Raw genomic sequence first — 18,492 nt, 5'->3', positions numbered from 1 at the left:
GTTACTGAGGGTGCCCCAGGGAGCAGTCTGCTTGGCTGAAGGGCCAGCGGCTGCTGCTGTTGTACCCGAGCTGGCAGCAATGCAGATGGTCCCTGTGATTCAGCTCTTTTGCCAGCACCGAGGGACCACGTGCAGTGGCGATGGGCACGCGAGGTGCCAAGATGCCAGAGGCGGCCCTGGCTGGGGCTCCTGCCCGCAGGCAGCCTCCTCCACAAGGCAGTTTGTGCTCAAGTCGATACCAGAGGCAGCAGGAGCCCCAGGGACATTCCCAGGTGGTCCCACTTGGGAGCACCTTGTCCTGAGAACATGGATACAGCCCCTAAGTCACAGTTTCTACAGGCCCCTGAGGCCACGTTCCTTTTCCCACTCTGCCCCTAGCTACACACAGAGTTAGCTTTGACTTGTCCCAACACCGTGGGTAGGCAGCTGCACACAAGCCATCTTCTAGCAGCCTCCCCTTGCTGCTTGGGGCAGGAGGTTGGACTAGATAACCTCCAGGTCTCTTCCAGCCCAAGATATCCTAAAAACAGGAGCACTGCAGAGAGGTTATGCACTTAGGGGCCCTTCCTCAAGGCCATCCCACAGGCAGCCAGCAAGGGAAGGCAGCTAGAGGGATTTCAGACCTTGTGGGCCCGTAGGCCTTGACTCTGGTGTTGTGACAATGACAGGCTATCCTGCAGCACTGGACAACACAACCTGGTTGTCACGGAGCAGCAGAAGCACCAGGGACCTGTCCTGCTGGAGCAGGGAAGGATCAGGCACCGCTCCTACCTTCTGCTGCAGCCTGGCCCACCAGCAGACCAGGTCCAAAAGCCACAGCAAAGTCCGAACCAGCTCCAAAGAGAAGCACCGGGGGCTGCGCACGCCGGCGAGCTCCTGATGAAGGCATCGTGCCAGGACGCCCTCATTGAGCGCGCTACCGCATCACCAGACAAGCTGCGGCAGACGAGGCTTCTCCTGGCTGCTCTGCAGCCCAGCCCCGCGCCGGTGGCTAGCGGCACAGCGTGAGGAAAGCCTGCCCTCCTCCCCAGCTCGCACTCACCCTGCCCCTTCCATGGATAAACCCCTAAAAAGGCTCAGGCTGGAGCTTGTGCACATCTGAAGCGCCCTGCTATTGCTTCCAATCTCAGTCACAATGGAGAAGGACTAAACCAGCACTTGTCCAGGGCTGTTCAAAACAGCAGCTCCATGCTCTCCTCACGAGGAAACGCTTGTTGGGGCTCATTGCAGGAGGCAGCAGAGGCACGGGCGCGCTCCCAACTGCGGCTTGTGCTGGGAAGCATGCGGCAAGATCCGAGACCCTGTGCTCTGATTGCTCTGGAGAGCACCCCACGAGGTCCCTTGGGAAGGCCGAGGGAAAGGGTCTGCAGCGGGGCACGCACGAGCTCCTGGGGGCTGCCCCGGCCCAGCGCAGCCCACGTTCCTCACCTTCGGCTTCACAACACCCCGCAAAGAAAAATAACCAGTGTGTCCAAGAGAAGCTGCTCCAACTGGAGCTTTTAGGGCACAATTAATAGCAATTGCCATCAGGAGCTGACTGCAAGCCCATCGGAATTTTGGTGCTTACTTACATTTGATATAAGCTTTACTCTGTTAAGGATTAAACAGTGGTGCCTTGAACAGGGGGCAAGCTGCCCCTGAAGGACAGGGTTTTTGCAAGCCCAGTAGCCTCATAAGTCTTTAAGGAAAAAGAGGAACCCTGAAGACAGGGGGTCCAGGACCCCACTCCAGCAGCAAGTCTTTGGTTACCAGATTGCCTAAAGCCCAAACAAATCTGAGAAGGCCACTAAGAGGTGGCACCAAGGGGCACAGTGTGGGCAGGACAGAGGTACACAGAGGTTCCTTCCTCCTGCCCACCCACCACCACATGGGCAGAACCTGCCAGCAGCCTGGTTTATGCCAGGCTTCAGAGGGCTCCCACTCAAGCAAGGCTGCAGATGAACTCGCATGAAACAAGTCCTCCTGTCATGAAGATGGCAAGGGACCCGAAGCTGCCCAGAGAGAAGAAAGTCACCTAGGAGGGTTCAGCGACACAGCCAACACTCCAGAGTCATCTAGACGCCGAGGCCCTCTCCCCACACAAGACAGCTCAGGCCTGTTTCTGAACCAACAGCTTTGGCATCATGCAGCAAGGATGCTGACATCCCAGGGCACTAACCCAGAGCTGCTCCTTCCAGGACAGGGGGCCTCACAGTGCAGAGCCAGAACCCCATGAAAGAGGCATGCAGGGAGTCTCGACCTGCACAGCCAGCAGGGAAGCTTCTCTCCGAGGAAGGCCTGGACAAACGAGCCCCGTCCATCCACAACAACACGCACCAGAAAGCAAAAGCCACCCCAGGAATCGCTTGTACCTGGGTCCCAGTCAGCTGGAGCAGCTCAGCTCCCACGCAGCACTCGCTGCAGGACACACTCGGGTCAGGCAAGCAGCGCTTGCTGGCAGAAGCTGCCTCCAGTATGTGGCAAACCCAGTGTTAACAGCCTGGTTCTAGGAGGATCTCCCAGCGGGCAAGCCTGCTTGGCCCACATCGGCTTCGCTGCAGCCTCCGATGTAGGGCAGGACAGAGCAGCCAGGCCCAGCAGCTGGCACACAGGCTGAACCAGCCGTGGAGAGACACAAAATCTGCACGCGAATCTGCCAGGTGCTGATTATCCGGGCAAAAACTGGAACGAGACACCATTTTCCCGTGCTTCAAGAGCAAGGCAACGAAGACAAGCGACAGCAGCCAAGGGCAGCCCTGCTGCGCTGCCTCCTTGGCCCCGCTTACCTCCCCGGAGGGCTGGGCTGCCGGGTCTCGACGCGAGCGACTGCATGCTAGGAGGCTGCGTGAAACGGGCACAAACGCTGCCTCCGGCACCACTGGCAGTGCCAGGCCTGGAAGTGCAAGGCCAGCTTCCTGCAGAAGCCCCTCCCTGTGCCACAGAGCAGCTTCCCAGGACTTGATGAAGTGCTTGCAGCCTGACGGAGCCGATGGCAGATGGGGGTTTGATGCTCCTTCCATGCCATGAGACAGCAGTTCAATCGCACAGCCAGTAAGCGCAGGCAGCTGCAGCGGCCTCACGCGCGGGCCCTGTGCCGACCCGGCAGCGCCGGGGACGGCCCGTGCAGCTGGCACGCTCTCAAGGGCTAAGTGCACATCCGTAGTGCGCTACGGTGCTGGATCCCAGAGGAAAGCATGGTGCAGATATCTGCGCGCAGGGCTGAGCGGGTCAGCGGCCCTTTCCGGAGGGGGATGCACACAGCAGCAGAGTGCGCTGGCAAGTCCAGCTCATTTTGGCCTCCTTGGGCACAGCTCAACCCCAGGCCTTAACCAGCACCTGATGCCAACCTGCTAAGCTGCACCATGACACAGCCTCAGGCACGCAAGGTGACACTGGTGGCGTTTGTGACCAGAGGCTCCATCCTGCACTTGCAGCTCCAGGCTGCCAGTGGATACATGCAGGGAAAAGGAGGTCCCAGCTCATCAGTACCCAAACACAGGCCCTGCAGGGCACCACATCAGCAATATTTTTAGCTTGACTGTTAATTTTTCTGCACTTCCACCCTTCCAGCCGCCTCCCCACAGGTCCATGCAGCTGAGTCACTGCTGGAACCTTCCAAGCGGTCGGGTGCCAGCAGCACAAACAGCTCTGTTTGGCAGCACTGTCCCTCCCCGGCCTCCAGAGACAGCATGGGGCTGCCGTGGCCTCACCCGGCTCCCAGGATGTGCTGGGGACACCAGCGCTCGGGTCTGGACCTGCTGCAGCCCCACGTGTCAGCGCTGGGATCAGGAGTGGACACGGCAGCATCCCAGCCACGTTCCTCCCACGGCCACAGCAAGGCCAGGCCACCCGGAGATGTCTGTCCAGCAGCTCCTTGGAGCTGCACAGCATTCCCTGCTGCTCAGGAGCCTTTCAGAAGATGTTCCTGACCTATGAGACCTCCCGTAGCTCTGCTCTGTGCAGCCTCTGGAGCCCACAGCTTCCTTAGGTGGAAGGAAGGCAGCTGCTTTGTACCCCAGTCATCTCCTTCCACCAAAACCAATGGGACTAAAGAGGGGAGAAGGGCAGAAATGGTCCTTTCCAGACACATTTGGTGCCACTCTCCAGTGGCTGTTGTCACACAAACAGCAGGAAGCCACAGCTCCCATCTTTTCCTGGGCTCTCCCCAGGCATCTGGGGCAGGTGCCAGGCACTGCAGTCAGAGGCACCAGACACTAGATGCGGCCTCCCACAGATCACCAGAGCACCTGCGCCTCCCAGGGCACCTCCCTTGGGCAAACAGCAGCCCTTCCACCCCGGAGCAAACTGTGTCTCGGTTGTTACGGCGCAGGCGGAGCCGCTCAGCACAGACCTGGCTCCTTAAATTCAGCTCCTACAGCCCGCGTTCAGCTACCACGAGCTCCCCTACGGGCACCTGGGCACTGGCTGCTGTTTTAGGCACACGATGGGCTGGACAGCAGCTTAATAACTTTGTGTCTGCAGCACCCTCAGATGCTTCCTTGAGCAGGGCAGAGCAGGAGGACGGATGGTGCTAAGCGGAGCGGCTGTGGCCTCCCATGGAGCTGCCCCTGGGGACACGTGCTGGGGCTGGCGGAAAGTGGCCGGAGCAGCCGCGCCGGCACCGGCCTCCACAGCCCCACAGAGGATTTGCTGCAACCCTCACGGCAACATTCAGTGCTGCTCACTAGAAACGTGGAGCGGAGCATCCCTCCAGGGCGGGCAGTGCATGGAAGCGGCCTATGGCACCCCCACCTACCCCAACATCTACCCACCTGCATCCAAGCACCAGACAGCCCTTGGTGGAGGGAGCCCGCGACATTCCCATGGCACCACCCTGCGCCCAGGGCCTCCTGTGTCACCCAGGCCTGCAGAGATGCGCTACCCTTTTCACAAAGCGGCGGCACGCTGCTATAAAGGGATGAGTTTCTGTAGCAACCAGGCTGAACTTGTACAAACTCTGCCAAAGCACTAGATCTTTCCATGGACTGATACTCCGACAAACACACCAGCCCTTGCAAAACGGTGCTTTACAGCCCTAAAAACCTTGGAAATTAACCCTTCCCTGTCTATTAAACCCCCTGCGACGGGGCTGCATTAAGTTACCGCAGCCAGGAGCCCTTTCTCCTCCCGCACACGTGCAATTTCACGGAGAAGCCGAGCATCTCCAGAGGAGTTAACCAGCACTGCCTGCACCGGGAGCCCCCGGCACCTCGGGGGCGGCTGCATCGGGTGCCAGCAGCAATGGAAGCGGCAGCACAGGGGGAAGGGCAAGGCAGGCAGCAGCGCCTGCTGCAAGCCCACACCCTGCTTGTCGCGTAGGCTCGCGCCGGACCAGAAGAGTTAAAGCAAGGAGCCCTTCCCCACAGCATCTCCCGCAGCCCCTAGTTGAGGCCAGCGGCACGGGGGGAGCCCAGGAGGCTCCCGGCGAGCCCTCCGCGCAGCCCGAGTTGGTGGTTGGGTGCTGCCTGCACCTACTGCACCCCTGGGCTGAGCTCAGGGCACTGCGGCCAGGCAGGGGGCCCTCTGCAGCCACGCGCAGCCCCACCTGCCCCCAGGGCCGTTCCCGGGGCTGCCGGAGCGCAGCCGGGCCTCGCTCGCAGCCGGCACGCTCGGCATCCTGCCACCACACCCCCCACCCACGGGCAGCCCCAGGATCTCTATTCCACTCTCTCCTCCACATTATTCCTCTGCCAGCGTCACGGCACTGAGGGAAAGATGAGCCCAGGCACTTCTGTCTGCAGTGAACAGACAGCAGAGCAGAGGGGTCTGCGGACCAGGCAGCCACAGCCTCCCCAGCTCGAGCTGCTTGTCACCACCTTACACAAGCATAAGGGTCATGAAGCCCCCCGTCCCCAAGAGCCAGCACCGTGGTTATGCAAGCAATAGCTCCAAACAGGCACAAATAAAAAGGAATCCAGCAACTGTTGCTGCATGTGTCAGCAGAGACACTCACCGGACTGTGTGCTGGTTTGTGCTGCAGCATCGGAGTCCTGGGTGCTCCAGGGTCTGTCCCACCCCGTCAGGTTGAGCGACTGCAGGCCAAGGCACAGATCGTTGGCATCGGGGAGGCCACGGGAAGACTCTTGCGGGGATGTGGGGAAAAGCATCCTGCTCGCCACCGCTTCTTCCGACTCCTGGAAGTCTGCTCAGATTGAGAACAAACACAAGCTTCAGAGTTCAGGTTTTTTTTTTTTCTCCTCTCTTTTAAAGGAGTTGTTTTTCCCAAAGCGCTAAGCCCCCAGCCACGTCTCGGGAGCTGCTGCTTCCGCGACTGGCGGCTGCGCCCCAAAAGGGAGGGCTACCATATGTGCAGAAACCAGCCCCCCAGCCCGCTTAGCCCCTCCACCTTCCTATCCCGTCTGCATTACTGACTGGGTCAGCATGTGACCAGGCTGCTGATGCTTACTGTGCTGCCAGTGACGTCACTCCGCCATGCAACACAACTGCATCAGCTCTTACAAAATAAAGGCAAGCAGAAAGGACGGATTTTGCTTTTTCCCCGCCGCCGGCTTGCTCCTGGCTCCAGAAGGCGAGGTGCAGCTTTGTGAAATCCCGGGAGGCGGGCGGCGCAGCAGCGGAGCTCCGCGGCACGGCGCGCGGGAGGCAGTGATCCCCCAGCAACGCCGCCAGGAGCAGCGGCGGCGGCAGCGCCGACCGTTAGTTTTAGCACTACCCAGCCCTCCCGTCCCCGCCTCCCTCCCACCCACAAAACCCCAAAAAAAAAAAGACACTTTAGTCCTGGACAGCCTCCAGCTGCTGGCTCCAAACCAGAGGCCGATGCAAAGCTTTGCAATTCTGCTAGCACAGCCCAAGCGCTTCAGCTTGGCCACCCTGCCTCACTGACTCTGCAGTGTTTACCATGGAGTAACAAGGATAACCTTCAAAATCGCCCCAGCTATCCCCAAAAATGCAGGCTATCCTGGATGGGTCCAAGCAGGCACATCACCCCGCTCCAGCCAGACACATCACAGCCAGGCAGAGCACAGGACCTGCTTCACACAAGGGATTTTCAGGGCCTATTTGTGTGGCACCTGCCTGGTCGCATCACCTGGTCCTCCCTGGCCCCATGGGGCATTCAGAAGCTGACAGCACCGGAGACGCCAGATTCTTGCCAGGTTTCTGCCCCTGCCCATAGCCTAGGGAGACGCGGCAGGTTTGCCGTCCGAGAACCCCGGGTGCTGCAGGGGCTGGTGAGCACATGGGATGCTCAGCAGTGTCTCCCCAAAGCGTGAGTCAAGGGCACTGCTAAGGCAGCAGCGGTCCCCTCCTCCTGTCCCTGCTGCCATGGGATGTATCCCTTGCCACTCTCCGGTGAGGTGCTGCAGTCACTCCAGCTCATCTCACCATATCCCTCCCAGGTGATTCCTGATGCTCCAATGGTGCCTGTGGCTTCTGCCACACTGGAGTGACACAGCCACTGCTGCCCTAGCAAAGACCCTGCAAGACCCCAGCAGGCAGCTCCTCTACATGGAAACATGGCTGTTCCACCAGAGAAGGTCACTCACATCACCCCACGGAGCTCTTAGCCGGGCTCGCGTGCCTGGGAGCGCTCGCTCCTCTAGTCGCGCTGCGATGAACTGTAGGAGCAATTCAGGCACGTCACTACCGAGCACCGAAGCAGCACCAAGTTTCCACCCAAGAGCAGCACATCGTATCTGTGGTGGGGTAGTTACTGCATTAATTTTCACAGTTAGCTCTCAGATGGCTCAGTTTGGACAGGTCCGAAAAAACCCATTTCTAATGCAGCTGTAAGGGAGGAGAGGATAAAAACATATTGCTCAGACAACTCAGTTCCCACAGCAACCACAACTTGCCCGTATGAATATGCAGCACTGCCACAGTGATGGGAGATGCACGAGAGCTCTGCTCAGCCCAGGCCCGCGAGCCAGTGGCTTCCATCCATAGACCAGCATCTCCAGAGGTTTCAAACCACCATCCCAAGATTAACTCCCAGCAAGCTGGAAAGTCTGGACCAGAGCAGAAACAGACTGCAGAGCTCTGATCCCACCGAACCCCTCGCCCTGAAACCCACCATTGGGAAGAAATTAGGAAAACAGGGAACAACTTCAGTAAAGACGCAAAGCACTCAGCACAGCCTTGTAACCCAGACAGCCAGTTTCCCTTAGCTATCTATTTTCCAGGAAATAAGCCGTTTTGTTTAACAGAAACCAATCCCGTTCAAGTTCAGGAGGTCCAGGTTTCCTTGCGATGGCTTCAATCCACACGAAAGACAAGCTCCCTGCAATACTGCTACCCATACAACTGCTCCAAAGAGCAAAGTTTCAGCTATCCAGAATCTTTCTGAAACTGAGATCTTTTTCTGTTCCAAGCAAACAGCCAGCACAAGCCTGCTTCCCCTTTAAGCAGCTAGCCACTAGGCCAGAAGATGGATACAGGCCATAAAGGAAAAAATATCAGCTTAAAAGAAAAGGAATTTAAATGGAATTCTGGAATATTTGTTTTCCAATCCAGAATCTGGAAATCTGCTATAAAGCAGTCAGTTGCTGATGGCAAACAAACCTAAAGATACTGGGGCAGAAGAACTAATTTCCTACAGAAATTCAATCTAAAGAGCCACAACTTGGAGTCAGCTGCAAGTACATGTTTACCAAATATTACATAGTTTCACTTTGCCATCTGGCACAGTCCAAAGCAGACCAAATGCTTTGCCGCAGGCTTTTCCAAGCCCCAGAGACCAGCATGAGTCTTTCCAACCTGATTTCTCTCCTCCCTGGAGTTGCTAGTGGAACTCAACCCCGCCTGGCAAGGGGAGCTGTGCTGCATCAGGCTTGTGCCCAAGAGCCAGGAAGAGACGGAGCTGCTGCCTCGTGAGGCGGCCGCGTCCCGCTTCGGCACCATCCAGGAGGTGGTCTCCAGTAAGAAGCTCCTGCGCCGGCCTTGGAGGGCTTTTTTCCTTGGTAATATCATCCCAGCAGATCGCTGGAGTCAGGATGTCCACAGAACACCACAACGTAGGCCGGAGGGCTCCTGCTCCAATGGAAAGCTGCATTCTTCAGACAGCAAAACATTTCCAAGGCTTCTCAAAGAGGAGCTCAGCCCACCACTAAACCCCAGCAGCCAAGCACAGGCAGCTTATTCAACCTGCAGCCCCAGCTGCTGCTCCCCACCCCAGTGCTCCCCTCCACTTACGGCCGAGGAGTCATCACACAGGAAACTGGGTCTAGGAAATGGACCTAGTTAAACCAAGTCACCCGGAGGTAGTTTTAGCCTGGCTCATTTCCCTGATCTGGTATGCAGTGTGGCTCCACCAACCAGGCATTTGCAACAGGAAAATATTTGGAAAATTACAGCTTTGCCTGCACCGGGAGGACAAGCAGGGACAGGCACCAAGAGCTGTCACCCACAGGCAGTTTGTGGCAGGCGTGCATCAAGGCAGCATGAGAAGCTCAACTGGGTTCAATCCCTACCCCAGGGCAGGAGCACCTCTGCTCCATCATAACTTGTTCCGGCCCTCTAAGAAACACAACAGGCTTTGTTCAAGAGTGGAGACACACAAGTGTTCAGGCCTTCAGACCTAGGCTGCTTGCAAAGAGAGCTAAAACCCAGCAAATGCAGTTTATGTCTTTGAACCTGAGAAAACCAAGAGCTGGAAGGAGGAAGTACAACCGTTAAGTGGCCAAGAACCCAACAAGCTAAATCCCTCTCCCACTGCCTCTGCAGCCAAAGGTCTCCCTTCGCTCCTACATGCTGACCTCTTGCAAAGCCTGAGCAAAGAGAAACCACCACCGTGAACAAGCCCTGCATGCACAGAAGAGGGAAAGGATGAGCAGAGCTCAACAGTAGAGCAGGTAGGAAGCAGCTCTGCTCACTGACTAAACGAGGTGAAGCTCCAATACATCTTCATGAGCAACAGCCTCATGGACTAGAGGTCTACCAAAGGCTGAGCTTTCAAGTCCAGACAAGGGAGGCAAGTGTCTAAGCTCCTCAGGTCACAAAAGGGAAGAGCTCACAGCAACACTTATGCTTTCCATACCTTTGTACAACTGCTTTTGGAGGAAGAGCCACTTGGATACCTATGGCCCACTGGGAATCAACAGGGGCTCAGGCCAGCTGCTGTTGAATACTTGATCGAGCATCTTCCCCCAGTCTGAAAAAATCCTGAAGCAGAGACATTTGTTGCCATGTGAACTGCTTCCCAGCCAGCTGAAGGAGTCTGCCTGTTTCAGTAACCAGGAGCTTGAAAAGTCAGCCACCAACTAACGAAAACCAAGGAAGAGGTACTGCCACTTAGCCTTGCTGCTCCACCTGCTTCTTCCAAAAGGAGAGGTAAGAGATACCACAGCAAGACTATTGCACAGGGCCCTGACCTGGAATGCCCAGGAGGGTCAGAAAGCCTATGAGAAATCTGGAGGATCTACAGCAACATGCAGCCAATTTGCATCTGCTGCAGGGTGCAGTCCTAGGCCAAACCCACTCTGCAGAAGACCATGACTCCATGATCTGCTCCTAAATGAAGGAGATGTGATAGTTTCTAGCAAATAGAAACTAAAATTATTTTCTGCTACTTCTAAGGACAGATTTGTGTTGAATCCATATACTGAGACATATTAATGCCTTATTAAATACATTAAAGCCAAAGCCATTAGGTGTGCAGCTCTCAGGGGCATGTAGATGTTTAATTTTGCTATTCGAGACCTGCCTAAGGGACACACAGCTTTGCTCTTGGGCAAGAAAGCTTCCCCACTGCAAATCCTAGGTGAGCTCCCCAAACCTGCCTTGTCCAGGCACCCTGGTGAGCCTGCAGCTGAGGCAGCATTGGGTCCCTGCTTCTGCAGCTTGTCCCACCTTCCAAGGTCACATGCATCAAGGCAGCTGCATCCAGGGCTACTTGGCACATTTCCTGGTGGCTGCAGGACAGTGGAACAAGAGCACTTACATTATAGAACCAGAGAGGACCTTTCTGGGTGGCCAAACAAATGATATGTCATTATCTGCAACTGTGAGCAAGTAGGAAGCCAATTTAATTAGCTAGTCTAGTGTACACTTGTCCTGTAGTTTGCCTTAGGTAAAGCAGTCCCTGAGAATCATCAGGCTACGATGATCCAGAACTAGCAGCCTTCAGCAGGAACATGGTGCCTTCAGCAACTCCTGACAACTGGAAAGTCATCTCAGCATCTTCTGTAGATGACAGCCTGGCAACTGCATCAAGATCATGTCTCATTTAAACAAGCAGAGCTTAATGAAAGGGGAAATCAATGCTGTTGGTGTATTTGAAGTACCTACAACCACTTTAAGAACATTCCCAGCTGCATGCAGTGTGTTAACTAGATCATGATTAAAATGGCCATGCAAAGGCCAAAGAGAAGAGGGAGCTTTACTCACAGCTTATTCTTGGTGTAGAACTGAAAGTTGCACCTACAGAAGGGCAGCTGGTCTCAGAAGCTGGTTCAACTTCACCAGCAAAACCTGGTAGCACCATCTACCACACATGGCAGCCCAGCTTTTAAGCTTGGAAAACAGGCAACCTGAACCACTACACAACAAAAGCTACCTTCAAGTACACAGCTCTGCTCACGCTTATTCAAACCCAGGACAAACCTGCAGCTTTACATTTAGAGGAGGAGAAACTTCTGCTATGAAACAGCTGTTCAAGAACAGGGTGGCACCAAGCTGGACCTCCAACACCAGAAGCTACCCAGGCACTAAGAGCTCCTGCCTGCACCACACGCAGTCTTGCTAACTCCACCAGAAAGACCAGTGTTTTCAAGCATGAAATGTGCCCATCCCAGAAGCTACCGGACAGGTTCTACAATTACAGCTTTCATTGCCAGCAGCCACCACACTCAGCGACCTCAGCCGAGGGTTTAGGAAGCTCCTCCAACAAGCACCTATGAGCTCCTGCAGCCAGTCAGGCCCTGCACTGCCTGCATCATTTTCACAAGACAACCAGGCACTACCATGAGCTGCCAGCCAATCTGCATGGAGCTTCAAGATCCTGCCCAGGTTGGGATAACTGCACGGCAGCCCCAAGGCCGCTGAATAAGCTGGTCTTTCTCACATTGCTTGGACTGACGCTGCACTGACCTCCGCACCATAGCACAGCGCATGTCCGCACACCGAGCAAGGATCCCTCACAACAGGTTTGCTGCCCTAGCAGCATTAGGGAGGGATCACGAACTTCCGCAGGCCCTTCCCTACCACATGTAAGCTCCTTAGTGCTGAAAGGGGCTTCTTAAATTTATCCTGGATTGGCATTTAGTTTGACCTGAGGAAGACAACTGAAAAGCCTGAGGGACCACGAATAGATTAAAGCGTAAGTATTTTGTCTGCGGGGTTAAGTCTACTCCAAGCCCTCCCCACCAAAGAGGTTTAAGTTGCAACAGATGAAAGCTCTGCATTTCAAATACAGTACAGGTAGATCTCCAGGCTCTTCAAGTTAAGGCAGTAGGAAAGACTACACACAGTGAGTCTGCAGCCTAACTGCAACACACAAATTGAATTCTTCATTGGTGGTTTAACTGGGAGCAGTGGCGAGACAAGAGATGCCCCCACAGCTCATGCTGCTCTATGGGTTACCTACTCAGAACTTAGGGGCACCAAAAGCAAGACCTCTCCTGCACAGCATTGCCTGGTTCACCGCAAGACAGGGAAGACCTAAGCTGACATGTGAGTACAGAACTACTTGCTCATTTGTGGATCACAGCTGTCCTAGGATTCCTGTTCTTGCTGAGAGCAACAACCTCTTAGAGAAGATGCTCAACATGATGCTAATGATCAACTGCAGCAGCCCGTGCACATTACTGCTCCAGAGGCAGAAGGAGGCTCATGTAATCATCACATTAAGGGCCCTGTTACCTACCCAGAGCTCCCGACTCAAATGCCTGACACCTTCTGCCAGAAGATTCAACTCTGACCAGGTCCAACTCCGGTCCCCAAGGCACATGAGTGGCTGTGCCAGCAGCCAGCACCTCCTTGTGAAACTAGCCTCAGTGTCCTGCTCTGTCACAAACAAAGCTGCATTTGATGGCTCTGTAACACACCCTGGACTGCACAGCCTTGTTCCAGAAACAAGGTTTCCTACAGGAGCTGTTCCCTCTTCCCACACACGTCCATCACCCCTCCCCACAGTTACTCAATGATAACCTGAGGCACAACTGCCTTTTAACACTTCTGAAGTGAAGTTGGCCTGGTCTCCAAGGAAGACATCATGTCATAGCTACTGTACACCCAGCAAGACCTTCTCCAGATGTCCACAAAAGAAACAACACAGAACTGAGACTTACTTGCAGGGGGTTAGTCAGTCAGTTCATTCACCTGTTGAAGGTGGATGCCTCAGTCTCTCAAGAGAAGTGTTTTACAAGCAAGTCTAGAAGATTGTTTACACAAACAGTATCAAGCCCAGGTCCTAACCTTAGGATATTGCAGGTTACAATCAGTATGTTAACCCTAATCCCAGAGCTAAGAGCAGACCTATCCTGCATCTTTACGGGATGCAATCACCCTGTGAGTGCAAATTATTTCTTCCATCACCCAGGTTCACCTGCATGAGTTAACTGGAGCCTGGGAAATGCTTCCGCTCCAAGTTATAGATGGAATAAGAAAAGAATTAGTTTGGATTTCCACACAGCAGCCAAAAACAATTCCTTATTAACTCAAAATAGTTCCACAGGGAGACACAGGAAATATTTTGATAGGTTTATTGCTCCCTTACACTTCCAGGACATCAAGGTTAATTGTAGCATTGAGTACTACTGTTTTAAGGGACAGAAACACCTGAACAGCTCAGTACATCTAATCTTTAAACACATTCCTAACCACACTACTGACCCAAACTCAGCAGTTTTCCCTATCCAACTGCCTGGGAGCAGACAGTATATCCTCCCAACACTGTTCCACTAGCCATGTTTCAAGCAATGTTGTATTTGGACCTGATCCTAGATGCAAACCACCTGCTTTTGGACTGCCACAGTGCTAGCACAGCATCACATGGCCAGGTCAGCCTCTAGCACCCAGCACTAAGGCCCTCAAATAGCCTGGAATTCAGCTGTGCTGGAAGTCACCTGGCAGCCATCACTTCACAGGTCCAGGACAAAGTTGCACTGCATCAGCCACAGATTAGATCTGGTGTGAAGAGCTTGAGGCAACTGCAATAGCAGCTCTCGGGAAGAAACCAAAGCAAACACCATGACAAGCAGGGCCTTCAGTTTTCAGAGGTCCTGCTGCTTCTAAACACAAAAAGTGTGATTGAAACAGGCAAGCTATAAAGTTAGCAGTGTAAGTTTGTAGTGGTTTCCTGCATGCCCTCAATAGCTGGATCCACAAGATGCCCAGACAACGATTTGCAGCTTCCACACTCATTCGATTCAGGTGCCTAAGCCAACTCTCTCCCAGTGACTGGGAGCAAAGCTCATTTGCCCACACAGGTGATGAGGCTCTCATTTTATTCCCCCTGTGTTTTGGTACCAGTCCAGCTGGCCAGCTTGTTTCCAAGAATGGCAACAATGTTTGCTGACCCTATAATTGAAAGAAGGGGGAGAGCAAGCAGCACCACACACAGGTAAAAGGAGCATCGGGCTCTGAGCAGGTACTTTCATTTTCCCAACACTGAAGGCACCAGAGTCTTCAGTGACACAAAATAAAGACTGCCCAACTCTCATACTTGATTTGCATCAAAAGAGAAGGCTCTGTGTCCAAGTCAAGCCAGCAGCACATGGGAAGTGCATGCTTGCAGCATCAACTCCAGAGTTGCAAGCGGCTTTATCTGCACACAGGGCTTCAGTATATTAAGAGGCCTCTAGCAAACATGGCTATTGAAGAGGCTTTTGCATCTGAGACACATGCAGATCAGCCATCCTGCCCACTAACAGATTAATCCTGCCTCCAGGAGGGGCAGGCTACAAGGGAACCTGCTGGCAGCACCTACGCCAGGAGAAGCTGTCGGATTACATGTTACACAGGTCAGGGATAAGAGCTGCTGACCTGCCCACGTGGCAGCACACAAGACATGTTCACCACATCCACAGCAACCCACCGAGCCCAAACACGTCACCTGGCAAGAGGTCACGTTTGCCTTTTGTGATCGGTGTGGTGCAGACGCCACTGAAATCCAAAGAGTTGTCCAGCATGGCATTTATTCTGCGGAATATGTCAGCATTGCTGCAAGTGGAAAGTGCAGGGGCATCAGGACTATCCCAGCAGTCTTTCAAGCTCCTCCCAGGATCTTCTTTCTGCTAAAAAAGAACATTAATGTCACGTAAGCAAGTACACACCACCCGGCTTTCAGCACACTGTGGGAAAACTCTGGATTGCCTCCAATATTCATATTAGCAGCAGCTCCAGGTCCTAGCAACACTCAGGTCTACATCTTTGCACTACAGAAACACTTCAGCAAATGGGATAGTGCAGCACATCAGCCTAGAGCTGTTCAGGTTGGTGCAAACTCACCATGGCTCAACTGAACCTGAGCCAAAAAGCCAGAGCTCTCACAGTGGGTTGGTGGCTACCAAGGGAGAGATCTGGTTAAGAGACGATTCTCCTCTCAAAAAGAAAAAGCAACAACAACATACCAGTGTCCCAGGCTGTGGGGGAAAGTCACCTCCAGAGCACAGTTTTCTCCTATGCACATCAGCAGAGAGCAACCACCCACATACAGGAGCTCTGAACATCCTGGAAGAGCCCAAGTGAGCAGCCTTTTCATCACTTCCAGAAGCAGCCTTGTGGAAAGAGCAACTTCCCGGCTACTCATGCGTGGCCCAGAAGCCAATGTTTCCCTCAGCAAGGAGAGCTAAACCCTGGCCTTCCATTCAGCAGCTCCTCATGGGAAGGAGGCAGCACCCAGTATCAGCTGGCTCTATCATCCCTCCCAGGCACTGAGCCAGGAGCTTCTGGGGCTGCAAGGCAGCCCGTGCTGCACAGGTCCAAGCTCTCCCCAAAGCTTCCTCTGCACGCGAGCTCCGCCACGGTGCCAGCCCCAACATGGCCCTGCAGCTGCTTCCCCAGCTCTGCTTGCCAGCTGCATTCACATCTCAGTGTCTTCCAGTGCTGCAGCACAACAACATTGAAGCCTCTGCCAAGCCAGAGGCTAAGCTCCATCTCCCACCTGCAGACCACAGGTGGGTCCCCTTGCCACCCAAAGGACCCTGCAGCTCCAGGATACACTGAGCAGACAGTACCACTCAATTCAGTTTCATATGAAGGAGCAGGAAGATGCAGTCTCCCAGCCTTGGCCTCTGGGCCAAAGTCACTGCCTTTAAGCAAACAGAACTGCAGCTAAGCTGGCAACTAGGGCTACAGCTACTCCAGGACGTACGTAAGCCTATAGCTTTAGATTGGGACATCTGTATTTGTCAGAGAGCTGCTTAATACCTCTACTTCTTGGATGCATTCCTGCGAGAGTTTAGGACCCGACTTCCCTGCATTTCTCTTCCCGCTTCGTCCTCATCTTGGCTGCAGAGCGAGGAGCAGAATGTCCCGCAGCTCAAACTACTCACCTGGCACTTCCAGGCAGGATGGGGCAGTAGCAGTTGCAGGGGATGGCAGCACAACTGCTTTAGACCATTAGCATCAGTGCAAAGATATTTATCTGTTGAAAGACTCAGCCCACCCTCAGAGAGGGTTCTGGAGCCAGTCCACACTAGGATTGGGAGTTTTCCCATACTGTGCTAACAGACAGGGCTCAAAGCACGCCCCAGGCAGGCGTAAACAGGCAGAGCAGGCTTGGGGTCATCTTTATAAAAAGCAACTGAGCAGCACAGAAGCTCAATTTAAGAAAGTATTGCCAGTCATCTTTAATAAAAATAAGTGCCGCATCAGGGTGATTTGGCACAGGGGTGAAACTCCACATTCTCCTCGTGTTACTGCTAAAGAACCTCTTGCTGCAGGAGGCAAAGCCTTTTCTCTGAGGAGTTTGCACTAGCAAGACAAAAATAAACTCAAGTAGCAAATGAACTGCCTGACCCATTCCTGCTCATTTAGCATTTGATGCTTCCCACAACTGGCAGCACCAGCCCTGCCACAAATAAAAACAGAAGACAGCAAGACCACTGCTAAGATTCTCAAAAATCTCCTTTTCCATAAAATTTTAACCTTAAGATTATGCAGGACACTCCAGAGATGCCAGCCCCTGGTCCAGCATCCAGCACCTTGTGTCACTGGGACATCAACATAAGAGCAGCAGTAGGTCCCCTCCTGCCTGCCATTGCTGACAGTGGCCTGGGACATTTTGTGAAGCATTTGGCTGCAATTAGTGACCCAAGAACCACTTTTCCTTCCTACTGAAGCATAAAAACCCACAGCAGAACAGGCACCGTGTGATCCAGCTGGTGGCCTAGCTAAAGTCATCAGCAATCCAACATTGCTTCCTGGCCTGGCGAAGTGCAGAGTTTTTAGACATCTCAGCTCAGAAAAAGATAAAGTCTGTTCAGCTCAATGCAATAAGTGCACAACGGCATGAAGCAAACTATTTAGAGGCTCAAACTCAGATCCTCACAGTAGATCTCAAACAAACCCAAAACGCACGGTGCAGAACAATGACCTGCAGCAAAGAGATGCTCACACAGGAGCTCTCTGACTTCTTGGCTCAACATCAGCCAAGAACACAGGTCCTGGCACAAAGAGGCACCCCCGGGCTCCGAGTCCCTGAGGATGTCACCTGGAGAACCCCCTCTCCAGGCTCCGGAGCTCTTGCCGGCTCCGCAGTGGGAAGCGGGAAGCTAAAGCACCACCCCCGCAGCTGCCAGGGCACTCGGGAATGTGCTTCTTGGCAACCCCCGGCAAATCCCAGGACTGCAGCCAGCAGGAGCTCCCCGGGGGATGAACCTGCAGCAGTTCATGTGAGGAACAAGAGACACCTGTGGAGCAGAAGCCACCGAGCACAGCTGAGCACAGCTGAGCACAGGGAGAGGCATGAGCCCCCAAGAGCTACCCAGCAACACAGAGACTGGTTCCAAGCCACCACCACGAGCCCAGGGTGCCACACAGGGACTGGGATGCCCTAATCCCCTAGGGAATTAAGAAGAGCCTGGCTACCAACATTCCCAAGATCCACAGCAGCTCCTTGGGGAGCTCTGGAGCAGATTTGGTTGTGCATCATGGTCGCTGTCCAGCCCGGAGGCACTTGCACCTTTCACAGACACCTCCCTTGAGGCAGCCGTGAATCCCCAGGCCTTGGGTAAGCGGTGCCCGTCTCAGAGTTATGTCAAGACATGTTAAAAAAAAAAAAAAAAAAATTAACACCAAAGCAGCTCCAAAAAAATCCCTTTTCACTAGTATAACGTGTTTCCCAAGCTGAAATCAGCCATGCCAACACAAGACACAGCACTGGTATTTGTTATTTTGAGGATATTAACACGATAAAGATTTTTTGAGACCCAATTCATCTGAAGTTAGGGGGGCACCGTCTGGCCTACGAGCACGGAGCAGCGGAGGCTCCGCAGGCCCTGCTCCGCACGCAGCAGCCCGGGGCACATCTGGCTGCAGCCAGCAGCGCTTGGACGAGACTCCCGATTGGAAGGGAGTTCCTCGAGCCTTTTTTTTTTTTTTTTTCCCCTTTTT

General features: G+C 54.0%; 1 protein-coding gene across 5 annotated transcripts in view; it reads right to left on the bottom strand.

Annotated features, from left to right (window-relative positions):
- Positions 1–18,492, bottom strand: part of CPEB1 (cytoplasmic polyadenylation element binding protein 1) — a 32,711-nt gene that overhangs the window by 13,740 nt on the left and 479 nt on the right. For 2 of the 5 annotated variants that reach the window (XM_088538227.1, XM_088538230.1), the window contains exons 2-3: positions 14,990–15,167; positions 5,933–6,121 (exon numbers count right to left, since the gene is read on the bottom strand). In XM_088538227.1, the coding sequence (XP_088394353.1) occupies positions 5,933–6,121; positions 14,990–15,167 (367 nt within the window). Of the gene's footprint in view, positions 1–5,932; positions 6,122–6,385; positions 6,484–14,989; positions 15,171–18,492 lie in introns of those variants that run through there. The other 3 variants (XM_088538226.1, XM_088538229.1, XM_010227623.2) reach the window with 2 other exon arrangements.

Source organism: Tinamus guttatus, unplaced genomic scaffold (assembly GCF_059628265.1).
Source record: "Tinamus guttatus ecotype Peru unplaced genomic scaffold, ASM5962826v1 Tinamus_guttatus_pri_ptg000942l, whole genome shotgun sequence".
Lineage (NCBI taxonomy): Eukaryota > Metazoa > Chordata > Aves > Tinamiformes > Tinamidae > Tinamus > Tinamus guttatus.
Note: the sequence above shows the minus strand (reverse complement) of the source record. Positions and strands in the feature narration are given on the sequence as shown.